Below are 25,405 nucleotides of genomic sequence, written 5' to 3'. Positions count from 1 at the left end.
AGGGAAAGCAGGGCAAGAGGGAGAGGTGGGTCCCACTCTTCACCCAGGTGACACCTGTAACAAGGCCGGCTATGGTTGGGACCTTAAAGGAAAGCTGACTCAGACGCAGCCGCCCTCGCCCTTTCTACTACGGTAGAGGGCGTCCTGGACTGTCCCTCGGGCCCCAGGTGCCACCATGGAGGTTGAACTGCTTAGGGGCACTCTTGTCCCAAATAGTGATCTAGCCAGCAAGGGAGCTCCCGTTAATTCTTTGGACTCCTGTACTCCTTTTCCTGTCGCTTGAGGGCACTCGTATCCCGCTGGCCTGGCTCCTGCCAACCTGGGTTTCCGAGTAGAAAGGATTACACTCTTATCTCTGTAGCCCAATCCTCCAGGCTAGGTACTTGACCAAACTCCCGGTTCACCCTACTGTCTTTACCCTGGAGGCTGGGTGTGGGTAGGAACCACTGGCTGCAGACGCTTTCACTGGCACAGCTGCTGGAGGTACACTGTGCCCTACCGCCTGACCGTGGGCACACAGCTGCCTAGCCAGCAGCAATCAGCGGAGTAACCTGGGTCCAGATCAGCTCCCCTGCCTTTATCCAAGTCATGGAGATAAGGTCATGCCTGGCTTGTCTCATGGAGAAGGGGTCCCTTTAGCCTCCCAGGGAGGTGGCTGGCCTCCTTTTTTGCGGGGTCTTTTTTTTTTTCTTCAGGTGAGTTTGTCAAGGCCTGAGCTTCCCAAGCCTCAGTTTCCCTGCTTCTACAATGAGGGGGTGGGATAGGTTAGAGTGCTTGTGAACTGAGAGTAAAGCAAGAGGAAGTGCCTACTGGCAGCTTGTAGCTGGACCTCGTGGTTTCCCAGGGCTGGGCAAAAGAGAGGCCAGTGACCCAACAGGGTGTTTGCCTTGTGAAGGGCAAGTACCCAAGCCCAGTGCTGGCACAGGAACGCCCAGCACTTCTGAGGCCCAGGACCTTCTGGTGACTAAACTAGCTAGCAGTGCAGAGTCCTAAACCCGGCTCTGACCCTGCTTGCTAGGCAATGGGGCAACAAAGCCATCTCTGCTCCTTCATACCTCCCTGGAGAAGGAGGCCTTGCTGACCACCAAGGACTAAGCCCTTCCACCCACCTCGGTCAACATACAAAGGACACAGAGTCACTTCCCAGCAGTCCCCTGAAGTGTGGTCGGAGGAGACCAGAGAAAGGTGCCCTTGGGTGCCCTCGTGCTGCGCTGTGACTTCCCACTGTTGTACTGACACCACCGATTCTGTGCTCCCAGGCTAGTTAGCCAGGGGCCTGGTGTCATGGCCATAGAGAGGACCTCTGGGTAGGTGTTACTTCTGCCCTGGTGCCCTTTGGCTTCTGGCTCTGTTGATGGCTGGGATGTCTGCAGTGCTCCTGTGGCCAGGTTCTCTCCGTAGCTGAGATGTTTCTGCAGCCTGGGGTCCTCTGCTCACACTGGGCTCCTGAGACTGTGGCAGCCCCACACTACACTCCAGGGGAGCAAGGACTGGCAGTGGTCCAGGGTGTGTGTCCCCACCCGTCCTGTGGGAAACCCTGCAGTGGCACCCAGGGTGGTTCAGAGGAAGTGAGCCGGGAGACCCATGTCACAATTTAAAGTGCTGAAGACACAGGAGACCTGAGAGTCCCCTGGCATAGAGCCCTGATGCCCTTACCCTCGGGGGTCGGTTATAGGACTGGGCCCATTCTTTCAACATTCTCTCCCCATTGAGTCAGACCACTGAGTAGGTAGAGCTGGTTTTAGTCGAGTTGACTTATAATAACCTCCTTACTTACAATAAAAATAGTTATCATAAACAAATTAAAAAGTAGAGTCAGCTAAAAAAAAGTTGACACTTCTTGGATCCTATAACCCAGAACTACAGTGTGACAACCATTCAAACAGTCCCAGCCAGCTCCTCCAAGGTCTGGGTGTCTATTCAGAGTCGATTACCGTCACCACTGCTGCTGTCTTTAGATCTTGACAAGTCAACACTGTCATTGTCCTTATTCTGTCTCTGAGCCCTAAGCTGGCCCAGCCAGAGAGAACACTACTACCAGTTTGTTTACTTGTTTTGGTTTTTTGAGACAGCCTAAGTAGCCCTGGAACACACTTTACAGGCCAGGCTAGCTTTGAACTCACAGATCCCCCTGTCTCTGCCTCCAGAGTGCTGATATTAAAGGCATGTACCTCCACACCCAGCTCACCTACTGTTCCTTATACCCTGTTTCGGGGAGCCTGTTGATCAGTCCCTCTCAGAGCTAACCATCTGCCTGCCTAATGCTACCCAGAGGGATGAAGGGGAATATTTGAAAGTGGAGGTGGTATTTGGATTGGGCCTTTCAGTGCCGAAAGGTGTGGGTGGGCAGGGGATGGGCTCAGGGACAACTCAGTGTGTTCAAAGACGTGAGAGGTGGCTAGGTTTGACAGAAACCAGAGTGGTGTGTAGTGTGTGTGTGCGGGGGGGGGGGGGGGCTATATTCTGTAGGCCTTCCTAGTGTCCAGAGCAGGGATAGTATGAGAAACAGTCTCTCTATGGTGTTCATTGCTCTAGCTCTCACGCTGCCCCTTCTTTGGGGGCAGTGAGCAGAAATGCTTCGCTGATGGCAGCCCCCAGACTTCAGGTCTTTCTCCATATTGCCCTCACCTTACCCTCTTGCCCTCTTCTCTTGGAGAAGCCAAGATCTCACCACTCTACATCCTTGGAGATTAGGGTTGAATAGTTTGATTCCTTCCATTACACTTAAGGAGGCTCACGCAGATTCAGAAAAATTAGGAAGAATTGTCTGTATAAATTCAAATGGAACCTAACAAACTATTCAGGGGCTAGAGAGGTCATGGACTAGAAGAGAACCTACTAGACCAGCATAATTCCTTCCTACATCCTAAAACTTTTCCTTATGCCCACAAGTGAGTGTAACTCTCACCCTTCATCAGGGATTCTTTTTCTTTACATACATATATATGTATGTGTCTATATATGTGTGTATAGCCAGGCGGTGGTGGTGCACACCTTTAATCCCAGCATGTGGGAGGCAGAGGCAGGCAAATCTCTGTGAGTTCAAGGTCAGCCTGGTCTACAGAGCAAGTTCCAGGACAGCTAGGGCTATTACTCAGAGAAACCCTGTCTTGAAAAAAGACAAAACAAAACAGAAAAAAACCCAAAATATATATGCATGTATATATAGTTGTATACACACACGTATAAAGCAATAATAAAAAAAGGCTATCAATTTGAGAGGGAAAATGGGGGTGACTTGGCAGTGATTGGAGTAAGAAAATGATGTGATTATATTTTAACTTAAAATATATTACACAAAATAATAATTATTGAGGGCTGGAGAGATGGTTCAGTGGTTAAGAGCAGTGGCTGTTCTTCCAGAGGTCCTGAGTTCAATTCCCAGCACCTACATGACAGTTCACAACTGTCTGTAACTCCAGTTCTAGAGGATCTAGCATCCTCACACAGACATGTATGCAGGCAAAACACCAATGCACATAAAAAATAAAAATAAATAAACCATTAAAAATAATTATTATTTTTAAGTTCAGATGGAGACTTTCCACAAAAACCTAAGATGATTTCAACAGACTCCACAATCACTGATCACTAGGACTGAATTTCATCTACACAGAGTGAGGGATGGTACCTGGGACCTCATGCATCCCCTAAACACTCTCTACCCACTGAGCTGCACCCACTCCCCCGTTTTGATTGCTTATAGCCTCACCTGTTCTGAGCATCTGCTCCGTGAGCCAGGCCTTTTGCAGGACCCTGTCACGTGCCCCTAGCTATCCTCAAATGCTGGCACTTAAGGGAAACTGAGGCTCAGAGAAGAAAAGGCATGGAGAATCTTGAGGGTCTGGCCACAGCTTGTAGGCCCTACTGTGCCCTGATGCCACCTCAGCCAGTGTGACCCCTGACAGACAGAGAAGAGCAGAAAAAAGGACCCAGAGAAACCTGAACGCAGAAACCAGAGTGAGAACACATTTGCTTGGATGAATGCAGGCCGGGCCTTCTGCTGACATTCTCCTGGGGATATCAGTAGTTTTGTTCCGACATCGGTGGAAACCACACACTGAGCAGGAAATGGTGGTTTGGTAAGATCTGGAAAGAGAAGTGACACAGGGCAAGCAGAGGTCTCACCCAGGTGGGGCCTGGGTTGGGGCTAGGTGCCTCACATCTGACCTATGAACTTCTGCCCGGCCTTTGGAGTGCAGGGATTGCACTAGTGGGAAGGTAGTTTTGCCTTCACATTTTGGTAATGAAAATATCAGTCCCTCTCTGTTCCCTCTACCCCACATAGTCCTATAGTTGTTTTTTTGTTTGTTTGTTTGTTTTACTTTTTATTTTATTTTATTGGTTTTTTTGTTTTTGTTTTTTGTTTTGTTTTGTTTTTTTGAGACAGGGTTTCTCTGTGTAGCCCTGGATGTACCGGGACTCACTTTGTGGACCAGGCTGGCCTCGAACTCACATAGCTCTGCCTGCCTCTGCTTCCCGAGTGCCGGGACTAAGGCATGTGCCACCATCGCCCGGCTTTAATGAATTCTTAGCCCTTTTATTGTTCTGATCACACAAATGTTGTTCGGTGTTATAGTTTTGTGTACGACTTTCTGGTTTTCCTCTAGAGATGATACTTGCTTAACTTTTTTTCCTTGCTCAACCTCTTCTGACTCAGAACCACATTTCCCTCACCCCCAGGAAGGTCTGTAAAATGATTCTCAGAATAATGTCCACATAGTCCAGCCTGTAGATCAGTCTGTCTAAGGAGGGATAGGAAGCGAATTTGGGTCAATAGTCCTAGGAGGACCAAAGTCCTGCCCCTCTTAAATACTGTGACATCTTTTGGTGACTCATGGAAGCAAGGATTTGACTTCTTCAACCCCTTCCCACAAAGAGGAAGACAAAGGAGAGACTGCATTGGGGGAAGTGATTGGGTGAGGAGCCATCGTGGTCAGGACAGGGAGGGCAAGGGAACAACCCTGCTTCTCTCCTTCCTGCGCCCATACCTGGCTACCCTGTTCTGGGAGGGCTTGGGATCCCTTGTGCCTGCTTGTGTGGTTCCAAAGGACCAAGCAAGAGTGAGCCCAGGCGCTGCATGTTGCCCACAGGTTTCCTGTGTTTTTCTCAGAGCTCTCGCCTGCTGCCTCTTCTCACCTCCCCCTCTGCCAGCTCCGCCTCCCGCCTCCCACCCCTGATTCACCGCAGAGGTGGCCAGGGCTCAATCTATGCTGCAAAAGGAAGTCTCGTAGGGGAAGGAGTCAAAAAGGAAGAGGCAAAGATGGGGGCAGGGCATCAAAAGACCGGAGTTGGGCCAGAGGGAAACTTGAACAGGTCAGCTGGGAGGCCCAGCGAGGCCCAGGGAGGCCCAGGGCTGGGGACAGTCTACGAGCCAAGCTGCTTCTGAACTTCCCAGGGTATATTAAAAAAACAATGTGCATCCTGCCTCAGTTCTTCCTCCCTTCTCTCTCTGCTGGCCCTTGCTGGTGCCTAGGGCGGCTCCCCCTCACTGACCTATCAGATTGGCCCTCCAGCATCCCTGCAGAATCAAGTACAGCACCACTCCCCAGAATCCTACTTTCACTAAGAGCCGCCAGCTTCATAGTGGTAACTGATTGAAGTGGAGCTGGGGAGCACATGGCAGTGCTCGGATGGGCAAAGGGAAGAATGGCACATAACGTGCTCCCTGTGTTCTGAGTCCTCACATCCTCTTCTTTCTGTCTTGTTTGTTTGGAAACACTCTTTGTATCCCTGGCTGTCCTGGAACTCACTCTGTAGACCAGGCTGACCTCAAACTCAGAGAGAGCCAGCTGCCTCTGCCTCCTGAGTGCTGGGATTAAAGGAATACAGGCTTTTTTTAAAAAAAAATAAAATAAAATAGGAATCTGATATAGCTGAGGATAGTCTTGAACTTCTGACCTTCCTGCCTTCATCTTCCAAGTACTGGGATTACAGACATGTAGCATCACTCCTGGCATAATGCTGGGGTGCTGGGGTTGAACCCAAGGTTCCGTGGATGCTAGGCAAGCACTCTGTCCACTGATCTATAGCCCATCTCTCTTCTTGGCTTCCTTCTAACTCTTGCCCACCAGGCCTGGAGTGTCCTCTGGGTTCCCACTCACTGTGCCATGACCTGCTACTGACCTGCTTGTCTCTTAGCACAGCTCAGTGTTCTCTAGGGCCCATTGCTTGCCCTCTGTACCGGGGAGAGCCCTCACCCACCGCTGATGAGCTTAGTCTCCTTCAGGTGTGGGTGAAAGGGACATGGATGGAGCTTGTGGGTCTACAAAAGGGGAAGCTGGCTCTCAGAATCTAACTCCTGCCCTTCCCACCCCTTCAGCCTCAGGACCTGGCTCCTTCTTGGAGTAGTTCAGGAATGGCAAAGAAACGGTGCTGCATCCCAGCATCTTTGTAGGATGGAAGCATGGTCTTGCTCTCTGGGACCGCATCACCCTCCCAATTTGGACCAAATACAACCAAAAGTCCAGCGGCTCACTTAAGCCCAGTGCCCAGCTGGGCATCTCTGGCCTCTGTTTTCTCACTGTGAAGTGAGGGGCTGGTAGCTTCCTGGTCCTCCCACACTATGCTTTCCTCTAGGCATGGGCACGTCTGGTGTTGTAGATGAATTGCTTCCTGTACTTGCCAGACTTTCACATAGAAAAGTGTGAATGGGTTTTGGTTTCCAGCTTTGAAGGCAGACTGAGTGTCAAAGACACAGGTAGGTTTTGTGCAGAGTCAGAGGAAGCAAGTGAATGCACATGCACGCATGCGCACACATGCATGACAAAACAACTGAGCATGTCTCCCCTGTTGTGCCATCAGAATCTCCTCTGGCCCTAACTGTGCTCCTTCCACACTCTTCCCAGCAGTCCTGCCTAGCCATCCATACTAAGTTCTCAAGGTCAAGTTGAGCTCTCTTCTCCACCGGCTGCTGCCGGTCCTCAGCTTTGCCTCAATGGGCTGCTCACCCGACTCTGTCTCTGCTACAGGCTCACCCATTCTTTAAGCCCTGTCAGGAGCTTGGGTTATTTCAGCACCTTCCAGTCCTTCATATTCGCCAGCCATTCTTGCCCTCAACTGTGCAGTTCAGAATGCCAGTCTCGTTTCCCCTTGATTCGCAAGTGAACCCTTCCTGCCCTTTCCTTCTTAGTCCGCCCATATCACCACATTTAGGGCTGGCTTCACATTGGAAGTAATGAGTCAGGCTATGTTTTGAAGACCCACCTGTCCATATCTGCCTTGAAGTTGGTGCTAAGAGCCCTTGGCACACTCCTGTGATTATCGAGGTGGTTGGCCTGAGCTCTGTGGCTTAGAATTCTATTTTCCACTGGTCTCTATTTCCCATTTTTCTTTTCCCTTTCACTCTTTCCAGTGTGAATGTTTATATTGCGATATTTTTGTTAATGAATTTTGTTCTTGACAGTTTTTGTACAGATGTGACAGTTAACGTTTCTTGTCAGGATGTAGAATACCCTTGGAGACAGACTTGGCGGTTATGGATTCCATTTGTTGCTGTGATAAACACCATGACCAAGGCAACTTGTAGAATGTAAAGACTGCTGGGCTTATGGGTCTAGAAAGAGAGAGAGACCTTGGTGTTGGGGAAGCCTGGCAGACTTGGGCTGGAGCGGGAAGCTGAGAGGTGACGTCTCAGCTGCAAACACAGAGCAGAGAGAGTGAACTGGAAACAAGGCAAGGCTAAAACCCCTCAAACTCTATCCAATAATGCACTTCCTCCAGCAGGGTTCCACCTCCATCACCTCCCAAAACAGTGCCACCAGCCAGGGACCTACTGTTCGCATAAGTGGGTCTGTGGGTGGCAGGGGGGACAATTGCACTCGAATGGCGGCAGCGTGTCTGTGAGTGGCTTTTCAGACCTAGCTGAGGAAGGAAGACCCAGGCTGGACATAAGAGGCACCGGCCCATGAGCTGGAGCCCTGGACCCAATGGAAAGGTTAAAGCGAGCTGAGTGCCAGCGTTCATCTCTGCCTCCTGACTATGGGTGCCACGCGACTAGTCGCTCACACTCCTGCCGCCGCCGCCGTGCCTTCCTTGCCGTGACGGATCGGATCGTGTCCCTTCTTAAACTGTGAACCGAAACAAACCCTTCCTCCTTAGGTAGCTTTCTGTCAGACATTTTATCAGAACATGGTAAGAGTCATGGCTGCTATAGGGGGTGGCAGTCCACACACTGAGCATTTGTTGTCTACTCAGCAGGGATATTTTTCCACTTTGAATGAGATACGGTGACACCCTTCACCCCCAGGGTGCTGAGAACCAGCCCAGCTCTGTAATAGTCAAGGTCTCCCACCCACGCACACCCACCCCGGCCTGTGCTGATGGCTCTTCTACCCTTTACTTCCTTTTTTGTTTTGCTTGTTTGAGACTGTCTCATGCTGTAGCCCATGCTAGCCTGGAGCTCAATACATAGCCGAGGCTGGCACTCTCCTGCCTTAGCCTCTCAACTAATAGGACTATAGGCTTAAGTCCCCATGCCCAGATTTGCTCTCTACTTCGAGAACAACTTTTAAGCTTCATTGTATAATTGAGAAACAAGAGGTGCTCTGTGTGTGTGTGTGTGTGTGTTGTCTGATTTATTTCACTTAACATAATGACCTCTATCCTCATCAATGTTCCTATAAATGGTAAGATCCTCTTCTATATACCATATATTTTTTTTCCCTTTTCATCCACCAATGGATTCCCAGTTTGATTCTGCTTTATGGCTCTAGCGGATAGTGCAGAGGTCCCTCAGCACACTAATTTCCTATCATTAAGCCATCTACCCAGGGAATGTCAGTTCAGATGGTAGTTCTATTTGTGGCTTTTTGAGGAAGTTCAATCTGGTTCTCCATACTGGACATGGTAATCAGCATCCCTACCAGAAGTTCATAGGAGCCCCCCTTCCCCAAACCCTCACGGCATCTGCCATTCCACTGGGGCGAGAGGACCGCCCTCTCCTGCAGCTTTGATTTGCATTTCCCCCATCGTCTAGGGATGTTTAATATTTTTCCATAATGGTCAGCTACTTGTACTCTTCTTTCCAAAAAGCAGATGAGCAGATCATTTGCATAAAGTGAGCTTATTTCTCCTGTTTGCTGTGAAACTTGCCTTTGAGAAGACTCTCACCATTGTGTTTTTTTATAAAAGGTTTATAAAAGATTTGAGTCTTAAGTATGCATATGCTTGAGGAAGTCAAAAAAGGGCCTTCAATCCCCTAGAGCTGGAATTACAGCTGGTTGTGAGTTGCCTGGTGTGGGTGTCTAGAACTCCAGTCCTCTGTGAGAACAGACAAAGCTCTTAACTACTGAGCCCTCACCTCACCAAACTTAACCTCAGTTTTGAGCTGCACCATGCGACCAGCATTGTGACCCCATTATTAGCCCATCGTGGAGGTGTGCTAGGTTTCTCACTGGGGGGTTTCTCTCCTGCTTGGCAGGGTTCCGGCCTTCTCCTTTCATGGTCTCCCTTCATAGTTAATTTTGACTTCCTTGTCATTTCTGCGTTTTGGACTACACCGAGGCTTGCTTTGTGCCTCAGCAAGTGATCCCCAATATTTTAACATTATTGTGTATGTGTTAGTTTTACTCTTTTGGCTTTTTGAGGGGGGCCTGCCACCCAGCTCCTAAATAAATCACACACACAGAGGCTTATTATTGCTTATGAATGCCCAACCTTAGCTTGGCTTGTTTCTTGCCAGCTTTTCTTAACTTATATTATCCCGACAACCTTTGGACTCTGGGCCTTTATATTTCTCTATTTCTGTATACCTTTATTTGCTTCTTTCTCCATGACTTGCTGTGTGGCTAGGTGGCTGGCCCCTGATGTCCTCTTCCCTTTGTTCTCTTGCTCCTTCTTCTCCACCCAGCTTTCGCCTTCTGTTTATCCTCTCTGCCTGCCAGCCCCGCCTATCCTTGCTCCCGCCTCGCTATTACCCGTTCATCTCCTTATCAGACCATCAGGTGTTTCAGACAGGCACCGTGACACAGCTTCACAGAGTTAACAAATGCAGCGTAAACAAAAGTCACACACCTGAAAATAATATTTCCCCAACATTTGTGTCCAAGTTAGAGAGAATATTCCTTCAAACATTTCACAGCACAATTTCCGTTCTATTTAACTTGTCTTCCTAAGTCACACTTATGATGGTTAATTTTGATATCATCTAAATTAAGGATTAGGAAATACTGGAAGAATTAGTGAAATAGTCCTTTGGGTATTTCTTTCTTTTTTTTTTTTTTTTTTTTTTTTTTTTTTTTGGTTTTTCGAGACAAGGTTTCTCTGTAGCTTTGGTGCCTGTCCCAGAACTAGCTCTGTAGACCAGGCTGGCCTCGAACTCCCAGAGATCAGCCCGGCTTCCTTTGGGTATTTCTGTAAAGGAGTTTCCAGATGAAAGTGGACAGTACCATCCCATGGGCTGAGGTAGGACCCAACGCCTTCTTCTGACCTCCAGCTGCACCCACACACAAACATCCAGACCAACACAATAAAAAGAAAAAAGCTGAGCATAGTGATACACACCTTTAATCCCAGCACTCCGGAGGTAGAGGCAGACGGATCTCTTTGAGTTTGAGACCAGACTGGTCTACTTAGAGTTCCAGGACAGCCAGGGCTAAATAGAGAGATCCTGTCTCAAAACAACAACAAAATTAATAGATAGATAAATAAACATAATTTATTATTTTTTAAAGATTTGTGTATTTCTTGTGTATACAGTGTTCTGTACATCTGCAGGCCAGAAGAGAGCACCAGATCTCATTATAAATGGTTGTGAGTCCCCATATGGCTGCTGAGAATTGAACTCAGGTCCTCTGGAAGAGCAGTCAGTGCTCTTAACCGCTGAGCCATCTCTCCAGCCCCCAAATAAATACAATTTAAAATAAAATAAAATTTGATTTTAAAATAAAACATAAGCCCTCTTTTAAAGAAAGGGAAAGTCAAACTACTGAAGCTATGTTCCCCTTCAGTTTTCGATCTGCCACAATGGCTCTGCTCTCATCCCCTACATACACCACTGGCAGGAGTCTGTCCTGCCCCCAAGCCTTCCCTACCAAGGTGGCCACATCCCATGAGCCAGAATGATCCTCGCTCCCTTTCATTTCTCCTTGTCAGGTATTGATTTCGGGGACAAGAACAGCCACTGACCCCTCGCTAAAGAGGCCTGCTGGTCTGCGGCTCCATCAGTTAGCTCATGTGTCAGTTTTCACTGTATATTTTGTAAGCTCTAAGATTGTGGGGTCTGTGTGCGTGATGTGAAGTGTGTCCATGTTTGTGCATCTGTGAGAGAGCCTGCTCATGCATGCATGCAGTGGAAGCCAGAGGTCGGTATCTGATGTCTTCCACAATGGGCCTCCATCTTATTTTTTGAGACAAGGTCTCTTTACTGAACCTGGAGCTCACCCATGAGCTAGACAGGCTGACCAGTGAGCCTCAAAGATCCTACTGTGTACACGCGCAGCTCTGGAGTCAGAGATGCGCACAGTCACACCCAGCTTTGCATGTGGCTTCTGGGGAGCCGAACTCAGGTCCTGATCCTGTGCAGCCAGCCCTTTCCCCTCTGAGCTGTCTCTCTGGCCTCTGGATTAGGCCTTCCTGATCTTTCTGGGTAGTATTAGTATCTTCTACAAGGATACGTAGATCTCCCACTCCTTGCTTTATTCTTCAATCCTCTTTGAGGTAGGCTATATATTGCCCGACTGGTCTTGAATCCACAGCAGTCCTTCCACCTCAGCCTCCTAAATGCTGGTCTTAAGTGTGAACCCTTACACCTACTTTCCAGCGCTGTTTTTTAAGTTAGTCTGATATCATCTTTCACACATTTTTTCAACTGTGAGAAAATACACATGAAAGTTCAGGGTTGTTAGCTTGGTCTTCTTGTAACCCTAGCAACCATCATCCCCAGGACATCCAGCAACCCTGAAACTGTCCCATTCAACAGCTTTATCCTCATGCAGCTAAAACTTTGAAAATTCTACCGACTATATCACAGGCAGAAAGGGTAGAACGTGAACACCGCGGTCTTTGGCCCCCACCCCGGAACTGGGGGCAGCTTACGGACAGTCGGTCCTGTATTCACACCCATCTCCAACGTCTACCCCCATCACAAGGAAGAAAATCTGATGTTATCATATCATCTCAAACATTTCAAACTCTTAAGAGGGAGACACTGAGAAGTAACCACAAAACATCATCGCTGAAAAAGACTAATGGCTTCTCAACATGGCCGACATCTCAAATCTTAGGTTAAGGTTCCCACTCCGGGTCTCTCTTTCTGCCCCCTCTACTCTTGCAAGTTGTCATAGTTGTCATGTGGGGTTTTGTCCACCTTGGACTTTGTGATTTGAGTCCCTATGCATCCCTCTGTACCCATCCCCCCCTCCCAGAAACCTCCCCCAGCCTCCTTCCTCTCACTCACCTGCTTCCTTCAGGAGGCTACCGCCTCAGCCTGTGCATTTGTAGCTGGGCCTCTCACTCAGTCAGCCTCTGCTCACTGGTCCCTGAGTTCCTACCTCGTCTCAATGACCGTTGCCTCCCGCAGGAGCCCCTCCTCTCTCGCTGCAAAGCTTGCCATCACCTACAGGTTCCTCCCTCTCTCGGTATCTCTTCCCTGACTCCCCGCTTGTCAGGGGGCTGGGGTGAAACCCACATGTGGGCCAAGGAGCAGCACTGTCACCCTACTTCCTCTTGGGTGCTTACTTACAACAGGAAGCATCAGGCTGGGGCCTCAGTGGCTGTGTTCTTTAGACAGGGCCGCAGAGCCAGCTGGCAGGGAGCGAGCAGACATTGTCAGTCAGCCAGACCCACTGAGTGGAGGACTCCAGGAACCCAGAGCGGTGAGTGCGGGGCTCCTGGGCTGGGCTTTTCCCTCAGAATTCCTCTTCATTTCTCCAGCCCCAGAACAGGTGCTGGCGGCCCATCTGGGTCCCTTGCTGGGGGTATCTCGCAGGGAAAGGTCTTGAGACCTTTTCTTTATGACTTCTGGGTATCCAGACCCTCTTGACTGATGTCCACTGGAGGGAGGTGTGGTGCCACCCTGGGGCAGAGTCACAGAAGCCCCAGGAACTCCTTTAACTGGGTGTGGGTCAGCGGGCAGAGGACTGAATTGATTCCCTCTCTGCCATGGTGCCTGGGGCTGAGGAAGGCAGCTATGACGGGAGAAAGGATGAAGCAAGCTGTGGAGTTAGGGGATATGGGCCGTCACCTACCCATTATGGATGGAAGTAGATGCCTGTGGTCGTGGAGGTAACTTGCCAGATCGAAGGCAACAAATGGGAGAAAGAGCTGGGGAGACACCGTTGGCTCCCGTCTGCCTTACAGTGAGGGCCTTGAGATCTTTGTGTCTTAGGAAAGAACTTCTCAGACTGCCCCGCAAGTCTCTGGGACCTGGGCTACCAACGCCCAGCCTAGCCCACAGCATACCAACCAATGAGGAAGTCCTCTGCCCAACAATCCCACACACGGTAGTGACCAGGCCTGGGGCTAGGAACCACAGGGCCACATCCCAGACAGAGGCAGTAATGGATGCCTGTGGGGCCCAGCCCTATGAGATTGGCTTGGGGCTGAGGGTGGAGGGGTGGGGGAAAGGAGAGGGTGGGCACAGAGGGCGGGGTGGGCTATAGCTGCTGAGGGGCTGGCTGGCTCTGTGAAGTGGATTCCATGAGCTTGGGTCTCAGGTGGCAGGCACGCTTTCTGTATCCAGCAGTGGATGAGTTGATAAGTGATCGTTGATATCTGCCCTGAGCAGGAGTCAGGCCCAGGGGCCTCTGCCAAAGCAGGAGTCAAGTGAGCAGGCCCTGAAGGTTAGATGAGGCTGCAGAGGTCCAAACTTCCTACCTCCACCCTTCTCCAACAACTCTGGTTTTCTCTGTTGAAGTATGTGGAACCGTCTTGTCAATGGCATGCATGACGCTGCCGGGGTGAACTGCAGTCACTCTGGGATTGTGGGGGCGGAAGAGTCATACAATTGCCCTTTACAGGATGCACAGGAGCTGACTTCGATATAGGGCTTGGGAGGACTCTCATAGGGTTGGCTGCCAGGCTTTGCAAACTCCAGCCATCTGCAGTGAACAGTGACGCAAATTCACTCCCCAGAGGATGGAGTGAAGGAGGTAACCGGGGCTCCCACGAGCTCCAGCGTTGTCACTCAGGCACAGGTGGCTCACTGCAGGTGGCAGGGCTGTGGGAGGGGCTAATTGTGTGGGTGGGGCTGCACGGAGCCCCAGTGGGGTAACTCTGTGGGGAGGAGCGGTTCCTGGAGCAGCCTCTGTCTTTAAATCCCTCCCCTTTTGGCCTTCAGTCCTGCCTGAATTTGTGTCAATCAAGGCTCCCAAATACTCTCAAGTGTACTCTGTCACCCAAGGTTACAATTCTAGCCTCTGAGAAAACCCAGCTCAGGATGCCCCCTGCCTGGATGCTGGGCACCCTTGAGTGATGCTCAGGAGATGCCCGCAGGCAGCCAGCCCAGGGTTAGCTGTGTCCAGCCTCCGTTCTCTTTTGCATGAATGGGACCTCTAATAGGAACACTAGTTCCCTCCCAGATCCCATGAGTCTGAGCGATCCCCAGGCCCTGTGGAGGGGTCTCTGTGACACTTTGACAGTGGGAGGCAGCAGGTGTGTCCAGGTGTGCTGGGTGGCTGGATGGCTGCTGAGCCCTGCTGGCTCTATGAAGTAGGTGTCTCTGCTGGCTGGAGTTCAGGCCTTGCCTCTGTATGTGGATCTCACACATAGTAGGTCTGACAGGATTTGCTTGGAGTCTGAGGTGAGCAACAGATGAAGGTAAGGTCACTCTGAGTGCAGGTGAAGTCTTCAGGACCCTCTCCTAGAGCAGAGTGCACAGCCAGAGTTCTAACATAAAGCCAGGGTCAGGTCCCTCATCATCATCCAGAAAGCGGTTCCTCGGTAAAGAGTTGGCCCCTAAGAGGTGATGTCCAGGGCTGGAGAGATGGTTCAGTGGTTAAGGGCACAGGCTGCCCTTCCAGAGGTCTTGAGTTCAATTCCCAGCAACCACACAGTGGCTCACAACCATCTCTAGTGGGATCTAATGCCCTCTCCTGGCACAAAGGCATATGTGCAGATAGAGCACTCATATACATAAAATAAATGAATAAATAAATAAATCTTCTTTAAAAAAAAAAAGTGATGTGCCGAGATCAGATCAGGTCCTGGGTCCTGCTGGGTGTGTACCCTGACGGCCTCCTCCCTCCCTAGAAGACATAGCATCTGAGCTACTCACAGTCCTGGCATCAATGAGACCGTCTGCTTGGTCTCCCCTGGGTCCCTGTGAACACCATCATCCACGAGCAGCCAGTACTCAGATGGTCTGTGTAGATCCGAGAAGGTTGGGACCCACCACTGCTTGCTGCTGATGGGGGAAGAGAAAGGCACGGAAGCCTTTTGGCTGCCTCAGGATCAGGCCAAGCAGGAAGCTCAGCCTCACAATGCTGTTTGTTTGTTTGTTTGTTTGTTTGTTTGTTTGTTTTATTTCCTGAGACAGGGTTTCTCTGTGTAACTAGCCTGGCTGTTTCAGAACTCATTCTGTAGACCAGGTTGACCTTGAACTCACAGAGATCTGCCTTCCTCTGCTTCCCAAGGACTGGTAGCATGCGCCACTACTGCCTGGCACAATGCTGTTTTACAACATCACCCCAGAAGCGCCCTGAAAGCTGGGCTTTAATTTAGGGACTAGAGGATTCAGAGTTCTTCACAGAAATGAACCAACATGAGGCAGGCCCTTCAGCTGGTAAGATGAGGCTCACTGCACTATGCAGGAAAATCTACTTTTAGTCTATGGACATAGAGGTTCACCCTGAAAAGGCCTGCCCAGTAACACCCAGCCTCATGTGGGAACCAGTGTTGGGGGCCTGTAGCTCAGCCATATAGACACATGAGAGTCACCTTGCAGGGTCCTTTGCTTCCAGGAAGGGAGGAAATGGAGTGGCCTGTGTGTGGCCTTATGCAGCTGGGCCTATGTCTAGGATGTTCTGGGGGTGGGGCTGATGTGTTTTCCTTCTGCAGCTGTGCCTGGCTGTGTGGCCTAGGTGTGTGAGCCTGTCAGAGCAAACCCACAGACTGAGGCCAGACATAGGCTGACAGAGACAAAGGCTAACCCTTCATCTCACAGGGGTACTGTGAGCAATGGAATGTCTGTAACATGAGGGCCTGCTTGTTGGGGTTTCTGTCCTGCCCAGTTCCCACAGCTGGTAAGCCCTAAGAAATTACACAGAGGTGTATATTAATGATAAACTGATTGGCCCATTAGCTCAGGCTTCTTATTAACTCTTATAACTTATATTAACGCATTATTCTTATCTATGTTAGCCACATGGCTTGGTACCTTTTTCATTGGGGCAGGTCACATCTTCCTTCTTCACTGTCTGGGCAGGACTCCCAAAGAAACTTCCTTCTTCCCAGAATTCTCCTGTTTGACCCGCCTCTACTTCCTGTCTGGTTGTCCCACCTATACTTCCTGCCTGGCTACTGGCCAATCAGTGTTTATTTAAAACATCGTTGACAAATATAGAACTGTCCCACACCAGAATGTCCATTGCTGTTTCTAGAGGACAACTGTCCACTTCCAGGAACTGGCCCTGACCCCAGTGGGCCCTCCACAGCCCTATCCCTACCAACGATTTATTGCAACAGGTCACAGCCTGTGGGCACGAGATGTGGACATGGGCATGAAGGTCTCTGTGTTGCTCAAATCTGGACAGTGAGAAATGCAGGGGCTTTGAGTCCCCCAGTGCTGCTGCTTTGAAAGCTTCTGGGGACAGAGACCTCTCGTCTGAGCAGTGGTCAGGGATCTCCCCGAGGTCCAGGGTCTAAGGATGCTCAGGCTGAGCACCAGGGAGCCGTCAACTGTGCTCCGTGGTGCTTTATAGAGCAGTAGGTGCTCTGGAAATCCAGAAACTAGCTGGAAGTTGTGGGGCAGGGCAGGTACTGCAAGGTGAGGAACGACCAAGTCCAAGAATGTCTCAGAACAGCCTGAATGCCCCAGTCCCTGTCCCAGAAAAGACCAGCGAGCATTTGCTGGACGAATGACTGAGTTAATGAATGAAGTGATGAAGGATTGATGAGCAGGCTCCCATAGCAGTGTGAGGTCACCGCTTCCATTCTTCCCACTGTCATGGAAGAACTCTCCTTGGGGACGATGGCAGCAGAGACAGAAACACTAATAGCAATCTCACATGGTGCATCTCTATGTGATGTCACCATGCACATTTACTACATAAACTGGAACATATAGACAGAATATGAAGGAACCTGAAGTCACTGGTGTGATAGTACCCACAGGACCTTTTCCTGATCGTTCACTTTCACTATGAGAATGAATTGCCCTGGCAGCTGTCCGCACCATGATGCTACTGCATCAGATTCCACAGGGCGGGAGTCGTGAGTGTTAAAATGGTAAAACCATCTTCTGTTGGAAAGCTACTCCAGAAATGCCTATCTTTGGATGGGTATCCCATGCCCCTCAGCATCTGAGTTCTGCCTGTTGAATGACCTGCTCGCAGTCCATGCTCCTTGGAGATGCTCACCTTTGATCATTAACTTCTCAGATTCTGTTAGAGAGGAAGCGCTGCAGCAGGAGAACTCTCCTGCACTAGCATGCCTGTAAGGATGTTTGGAGTTTCCCTCTGTGGGACTTCTTATTGCAGTGTTATTTATCTGTTTATTTGTTTGCTTGCTTGCTTGCTTGAGATAGGGTCTCACTATGTCGCTCCGGCCATCCTGGAATTCACTACATATTATCAGGGTGGTCTCGAACTCACAGAGATCCACCTGCTTCTGCCTCCTGAACGCTGGGATGGAAAGCTTGTTCCACTGTGCCTAGCGTGTTGTAGTATTCTTCGATGGCTTTAGAAGTGAGTTTCATTTAACCCTAGTTGGTCAGTTGCTGCAGCTCTCGGCATTTCCGGACTCCATCAGTAGTAAGCACCATGGGACCTATCTCTCACTCACTTAGGAAGTTTCTTTTGTAGATCTGGTGGTTGTCTGAGAGTCCATGGGACCAGTATCTTCCATAATCAGTGCTCCTTTTGACCCCTTTGGCCTTTTGTTCCAAGTCGGCTTGGAGTTCTAGGACCCCAGATGCAGTATTCCAGAACCCAGCTCCTCCATCTGTTCCTGTGTGTGGGTCCCTTGTCCTAATTAGCTTTTGTCAATTTTACACAGCGTTAAGTCATCTGAGAAACTTCCTGTGGGTATATCTATGTTGAAACGTCTTGACGATTAGTCGATGTTGGAGGGCCTATACCACTGTGGGCAGCACCACGCTCTGTGCAGGTGGCCCTGGGCTATCTAGGAAGCCAGCTAAGTGTAAGCCTGTGGGAGAGTGAGCCACTAAGCAGGGTTCCTCTGTCCTTTCTACTTCAAGTTCCTGCTCGAGTTCTTGCCCTAACTTCCCACGATAATGACTGTGACCTATACGCTGTAAGAAACCCTGTCCTCACCTAACTCACCTGTGGTCAGTGTTGTATCACAACAACAGAAGGGGAATGAGAACATTCTTTCTTCCCCATGTTTGTACAAAGCGCTGGGTCCTAGACCAGTGTCCCCAACCCAGCTGCTCCTTCTGTTTCTACTGCACCCTTGTCCTCTTCCCAGAGCTCCGGGACCCCAGAACCCTGTCCAGTACCCTGAGTTCATCTGCCCCTGGTTCTCCTGAGAATGTGTAAGGACAGAAGTGACGTCATGTTGACACTGCACTGATATCGTCTCTGACCATCACACGCCTTTATTTTTGTTTGCCTCAGACAAAGAGGGTCCTAGGACTCCATCTACTCTCCCTCCAAACCACACAGGGCTGGGCCAGTCTTCAGCTACTTGATTGCCCATGTAGCGCTCAGTCAGGCGCCTCATGTGCTCTGGCTCAGGACAGGAAGCTACCCACCACTAGCCTTTTGAAAGACTTACCACCTCCCTGCTGATTTTCTTACAACACCGCCCACAGAATTTCATGTGCCTCCAGTTGTCCTTGAACTCACTACGGAGCTGAGGGTGACTTTGAACTTCTGGTCCTGTAGCCTTCACCTCCAAGTGCTAGGATTACAGTTACAGGTCGCCATACCCTGCCCAAATTGCCGTTTGTTTCCTCTTTTGCCATGTGCATTTCATTCTTCATGGGGACGTGTATGAGGCAGTGACTTTCCTATCACAGAACCCAGGTCCAAAGAAGCAGGAGCTTGGGGGCTGGAGAGATGGCTCAAAGGTTTAGAGCTCAGAGGTCCCGAGTTCAATTCCCAGCAACCACATGGTGACTCACAACCATCTGTAATGAGAACTGGTGCCCTCTTCTGGCCTGCAGGCAGAACATTATGTACATAATAAATAAATAAATCTTATTTAAAGAAGAAGAAGAAGAAGAAGAAGAAGAAGAAGAAGAAGAAGGGGCTTTGTTTATGCCTCTGTGTAATGCCACGGTCCCCAAGGGAATCTTCAGGGAAGGACAACCCAGGCCTCACAGTGGGAGTGGCCTGCTGATCTTCACCACTTCCTGGGTTGGGCTAGCACTTGCCTAGTGGAGGGTGGAGATTGAGGATGGCTCTGGTGTAGAGTTCTAGTAGCTACTGTGGTAGGGCTTTCTGAGGAGGCCTTTGCAGAAAGTCACACCGCATGGCTTGGTGAGGGTACCTGCCAAAGCTCCAGTGAAGCCCACTGACTGGAGGAGACCTCTGCAGGGATGTGAGGTAACCATGGTAACCATGGGAGCTCTTCCACCTAGAGGAGCTCTTATTCTTGCCCTGCCTGGACTTGTGGTACAGTCCCAGGGGGCCGGCAGCTACAGAGACCAGGGGTCTCCCCATTTGCTCGCTGCCAGACTGAGAGGAGGGACCAGCTGTGCTAGGCACTGAAAACTCTGAGATGCAGCATTCAAATCTGTCTTTCCTAGGGCAGGCCCCACAGGACCTGGGCCAGTGATTGTTTATCAGAGACAGGGCCCTAAGAGGAAGGGCTAAGAGATAAGAAGATAAAGATGTTAGGAAAAAGCTGGGGTCAGAAAATCTTGTACAAGCTGAGGACTTAATACAGCATTAGCCAGGCGGTGGTGGCACCCAGGGAGGCAGGGGCAGGCGGATCTCTGAGTTCGAGGCCAGCCTGGTCTACAGAGTGAGTTCCAGGACAGCCAAGGTTACACAGTGAAACCCTGTCTCCAAAAACCAAAAAGAAAAAAAAGGAAAAGCAAAAAGAAGTACAGAGTCTCATAACAGGTTTTTTTGTTTGTTTTTTTGTTTTTCGAGCCAGGATTTCTCTATAGCTTTAGAGCCCGTCCTGGAACTAGCTCTTGTAGACCAGGCTGGCCTTGAACATCAGGGCCTCAGGGAAAACCTTAGACAGGTCTAGGTCCTGACACCCACGATCTGCTACAGTTACACAAAAGGAAACCGAAGCAGAAAGAACTAGACGGGCTTTGCTCTTTTGGGTTTCTATGACTCTGTTCTCACTAAAGCCCACAGAGCAAGCCAGGCAGGGCTTCCTTGTGCTGATACCCACACAGAGACTGGCAGGAATTCAGTGCCAGGCTCTGCTCACCTGGACCTGGGCCTTCACTTGTCTGCCTTCCAAGCTCACACCACTGTCCATTGTCTGGAGTCCTCTGTGGGGCAGAGGGGGCCCAGGTGGAGATGGCTGCTCTCAACAGCTCTCAGTTCTGAGGGCTCAGCACCGGGAACAAAGCTACCCTGGCCACCACCCACTTCCTGTGGCCAAGGTCAGGACAGGGTATGTGGTCTGTGGGTTGGTCCTCTAACCAAGTTGAACACACACACTCTGTGTGTGTGTGTGTGTATGTATGTGCATGTGTATGAGTGTGAGTGTATGCAGAGGTATAATGAGACTCTCAGCCCTATACCCTGCTGCTGCTTGGAACTTCAGTTTCCCCATTTGGAAAACTAAGTTTGAATACTGACTTGTCACGGCTGTTTGCAGGGGGATATCTGTGGGGGCCTCTCCCCAAAGCATCATGTCTGTACCCTAGAAGGTCTCTTCTCCACTCTCCATCCATGTCAGCCATGGCCTCAGAAAGGGGACTTTGCTGAGGCTGACTGTATTGGAGTGCCTGCATGCAGATCTCAGGGACACGTGCCAGGTCCCAGGTTAGCCAAGGGAGTTCAAGGAACTCTGGGGTCTAGGATGCAGAAGCAGGATCAAATATAGCTGCCTCAGCTTGAGCTGGGTGTCCCGGGACTGGGAGACACAGAAACATTCAGAGCTGGGATAGGTCCCATGTAGCTTGAAGTTCGCTCCCAACCTTGCTATAGTCTGCTAAACTCAGAAAGCCAGGGAGGAAGTCTTGCTTTTCCTTAAGTGGGGCAGAGTGGGCTTTCATTTAACAACTCTGGATCCTGGAGGCAATCTTCCTGAGGTCACAGGTCACTTTTAGAAGGGTCAGAAATGAGGCTACATGGGGCCCCAAAATGGGGTGGCCCTAGAGACTTTATCACAGACTTCAGCATGGATGCTGGTCTTCAGGGAACAAAGGTGATGTCAAGGACCCTGAGCTGGTGTGTCTAGTACTCTGAGGCCATACAGGGCACTAAAAGCCATCCTCAAAGCACCGACCTGACAACACTGTCCCCCACCCTCACTCGGGCTCCTCAGAGGCTTCAGCCTTGCCCTGCAGAGAAGCTGGTCATGGCTTGGGAAGGCATGTTGATTTTTGTTTCTGACAACACGGGCCCTGGTCACATATCTCTTCCTGCCTGCCCCACAGATCCTCGTGTCTTAGGAACTCAGATACAGGGGCCACCTGACCCAGAACATCACAGGTCCCAGGGGCTGAGTCCTGACCTCTCTGGGTCCTTCCAGGGAAAGGAGAGTGACAGTTAGGATCTAGGAGAATGACAATCCTGTCAGTACCCAGCTGTAAGGAAGGAAGTCACATCCCAGGCTGCTTAGCATGCCTAGTCCCCAGCTGGGCTCTCTGTTAGTTCAAGGCCATCAGGATCGTTGATTATAAGCAGGATAGGGTGCTGTGGTCCAGAAACATGGCGGCAGGTGGACAGCAGTTGGGTAGTCTATGCTGTGGATGAGCTCTGTGAAGCCTATTCTCCACTGCCAGGGACAGGGATTCCAATAGGGTCCCCAGTTCTAGCTCCTCCAGGGCAAGACTAAAATCAAGGTTCCAAGGAGTGTCTGAGACAACCAGAGACAGGCAGTCTCTGTGAGTCAGCTCAACCCTGCCTCACAAGTACTCCAAGTGCATGGCTCTACCTGGGCCCAGTTCTGTTGTCTGGGTCAAGCAGGTCTGTGGGCTAAGCTCACTGTGGCCTTGGAATACACAGGTATTACAGGCCTGCCCTGGGCAGTGTAAGCCGCTGCACTTGTATAGCGGGGATGGGGCTGTGGGTGGCATGTCTCTCTCTCTCTCTCTCTCTCTCTCTCTCTCTCTCTCTCTCTCCTCCTTCATCTTCTTCCTCCCTCCCTCCTCTGTAAGTATGTGTGTGTGTGTGTGCATGCCCACCTCCCTCGCTCCTCTGTAAGTATGTGTGTGTGTGTGCATGCCCACCTCCCTCCCTCCTCTGTAAGTATGTGTGTGTGTGTGCATGCCCACCTCCCTCCCTCCTCTGTAAGTATGTGTGTGTGTGTGCATGCCCACCTCCCTCCCTCCTCCTCTGTGTGTGTGTGTGCATGCCCACCTCCCTCCCTCCTCCTCTGTGTGTGTGTGTGCATGCCCACCTCCCTCCCTCCTCCTCTCTGTATGTGTGTGTGTGTGTGTGTGTGTGCATGCTTACACATGCGCATGCATGCCCATGGTATCCCCACAGAGGTTGGCTGCCTGCTATTCTAGGTACCTGGACACCTGAGCCAGTATTCAGGCCTCCACATCCCTCCCTGTGGTAACTGAGTGGACTCGTCCCCATGGGCCGTGAGAGCTATCTGTGCTGGCCTTCATGGTTCTCACACCCTGTGGCAGCAGGACAAGAGGCCAGCAAGAAAGAAGACCTCAGGTGATCAGCCTGAAGTCACTTAGTCCTTCTCTCCACAGGACATGCTGGGCCCACACTTACTGCTGCTGGCCTTAGCTGGACTGCTCTTCCTGGAATCTGGTGAGTTCTGTGGAGTTGTCCCTACATTCCCATACAACAGGCCCACCTCATGTCCCCTTGAGCATAAGGAAGGGCCCTCCTCAGGAATGGATGGCTTTGGTTCCCATATAACAGGAGGTGGAGTCTGAGTGCTACTCAGAATTGCTACTCCAGAGCGCTGCTCTGAATCCCATTAGGGTGACTCAGGAGCCCTTCCCAGACCACATAAGACCATAGACACTAGCCCGCACCCTCCCCAGAGACCCCCACTCTTGAGGGCAACCAGCATGGGTGCAGGGCCCTTATCCAGCCTGTCTGTCTCCCCAGTCACATCCCAGGAGTGTACCAAGTACAAAGTCAGCAACTGTCGGGACTGTGTCCAGTCGGCGCCTGGCTGTGCGTGGTGCCAGAAGCTGGTAAGAGTGGTGTGGGTATTCTGACAGAGTCTAAGCTGCCCTTGCCACCCCCTCTACGTCTCTTAAGCTGGAGACACTAGGGCGATCTCCTTAGGACATAGCAGGGATGACTCAATATAGAAGCTTCTAGAAGGGAGATGAATGTACTGTGGTCACCCAAGCTGACCCAGGTACATAGGGGAGGACAGTCCAGCTTCACAATATGAACAAAGAGCAGAAGGAGATGAAGGCCCACAGTCAAGCATGGTGGGAACGTCTCGCCTTGAATGACGGACCCTCAACTCAGCTGCCCCCCCATAGAGGGCTCGCCCATGGGACTAAACCTTTATCATACCCTCCTCACAGGGTCCCCACGCTGCTGACCCCACAGGGCAACCCACACATTACTCTTTCTCCTCAGTCACATGATCCTGTCTAGTGGAAGCTACAGACAGGCAGCTCCTGTCCCTTCTTTTTCGCAGGTCTTTGAGAATAAGGTATTTGCTTTTAAAAAAACCACTGAGTGTATTTTTATAAAAACATACTGCTGTAGTTATTCTTCTGTTGCTGTTATAAAAACACCCGACAAAAGCAACTGGAGGAAGCGTTTGTTTTGCCTCACGGCTAGAGAGGACAGTCTGTTATGGTGAGGAAGTCGAGGCAGTGGGGGTGTGGGTGTGGGCCAGCTGATCACATCCCATCCACAGTCAGGAAGCCAAGTGATGAATGCGCATGCTCAACTCCCTTCCTCCTCTCTCTTCAGCCCAGGACCCAAACCCATGGGTCAATGCCACCCACACTGGGCAGGTTATCCCACTTCAAAGAACATAGTCACCACAGTCCCTCACAGTGTGCCTGGAGCCTTGCCTGTTGGGAGATTCCAAATCCTGTCAAGCTGATGATCAACACGAACAATCGCATGTCCATGTTCACGTTTGATCTTGTTACCAAACTCAGGAGACCCCTATCAACCCATGGGCAGGCCATATGCAAATCTTGCCAGTTTTCATTTTTTTCCTGACTGCTGTTATCTGTGGACACAGGATGTCATTTTACTCTCCTTGTATCCAGAACATTCCCAGCTTTCTGCATCTTTACACGCCTGTCCTGTTTAGAATGAGTGGAGCCACCAGTGTAGAATGTCCCTTGGTGCCCCCAGCCCAGCACATCCTCTGGTGTACACTGAAGACACACGACAGTGACTCATCCTTTGCGCCCTACCTGAGGCACACGCGGTGCCCTCATCAGTGTGCCCTACGTCCCTGCACAAGTGATGCTTCTTAAGGTGGCACCTGCCAGGCTTCTCCTCACTTCTTGTGTCCCCTCACAGTGAGTGACAGGCTTATCTGTGAGGTGCTATCAGGTTGATAGGATTCTGTCCCAACTAAACTAAGTCTGTGACCTTGTAGGCTGTCCACTGGCGACTCAGGCAAACTCCATTACCACTGTTGTGACTGAAAGATGGTTCTCTCTCTCTCTCTCTCTCTCTCTCTCCTCTCATCTCCCACCCCCTCCCCCACTCTCTCTCCCCAGCCCCCATTGATGGACCTGCAGCTCTTTATTCTGTTCATAGATTATGACTATTATTTTTCCAGTTTGATGTTCAAGCTATCCATGTCAGGCCCCTCTAAGCTGCTCTCGGTGTCATTCACATGACTATTTTGTGATTGTTGTTGTTGTTGTTTGGTCATTTTTGTCTTGTTCTGAGAACTTTTATACTCTGGACTCATGAGCTCTGCCAACTCTACTCTGACCTCCCCTCCCCTGGCCCAAGAGTTAGAGTTACAGAAGACTCCTAGGCCTTAGTGAGAAGTGGGCTCCCAGCATTCTCTGCGACTTTCCTCACCCTCTCCATCCCAGAAGGCTTTTGACTTCTGTCTCCAGCAATCATGTCCACCAAAGGCAGCTCCAGAGCAGAGGCCTGGCGTTGCAACCTCTATCCAGTGACTGAGGGAGGCAGTGAGAGTCTGGACAAGCCATTCTCACAGGGGCTGGCTTTTCTCT

The 25,405-nt window shown here is 50.5% G+C and overlaps 1 protein-coding gene across 1 annotated transcript in view; it reads left to right on the top strand.

The window, feature by feature from the left end:
• Nucleotides 1-12,742: 12,742 nt before the first annotated feature.
• Nucleotides 12,743-25,405, top strand: part of Itgb2 (integrin subunit beta 2) — a 29,743-nt gene continuing 17,080 nt past the window's right edge. Inside the window, exons 1-3 of the mRNA XM_041634860.1 lie at nt 12,743-12,815; nt 22,967-23,027; nt 23,334-23,422. Of these exons, the coding sequence (XP_041490794.1) occupies nt 22,970-23,027; nt 23,334-23,422 (147 nt within the window). The 5' untranslated portion in view covers nt 12,743-12,815; nt 22,967-22,969. The remainder of the gene's footprint in view (nt 12,816-22,966; nt 23,028-23,333; nt 23,423-25,405) is intronic.

The sequence above is a fragment of the Microtus oregoni genome, unplaced genomic scaffold (genome assembly GCF_018167655.1).
Source record: "Microtus oregoni isolate MIOR12 unplaced genomic scaffold, Mior012 000046F_ref0000063, whole genome shotgun sequence".
NCBI lineage: Eukaryota > Metazoa > Chordata > Mammalia > Rodentia > Cricetidae > Microtus > Microtus oregoni.
The sequence above is the reverse complement of the archived record's forward strand: the minus strand, read 5'-3'. Positions and strand labels throughout refer to the sequence as shown.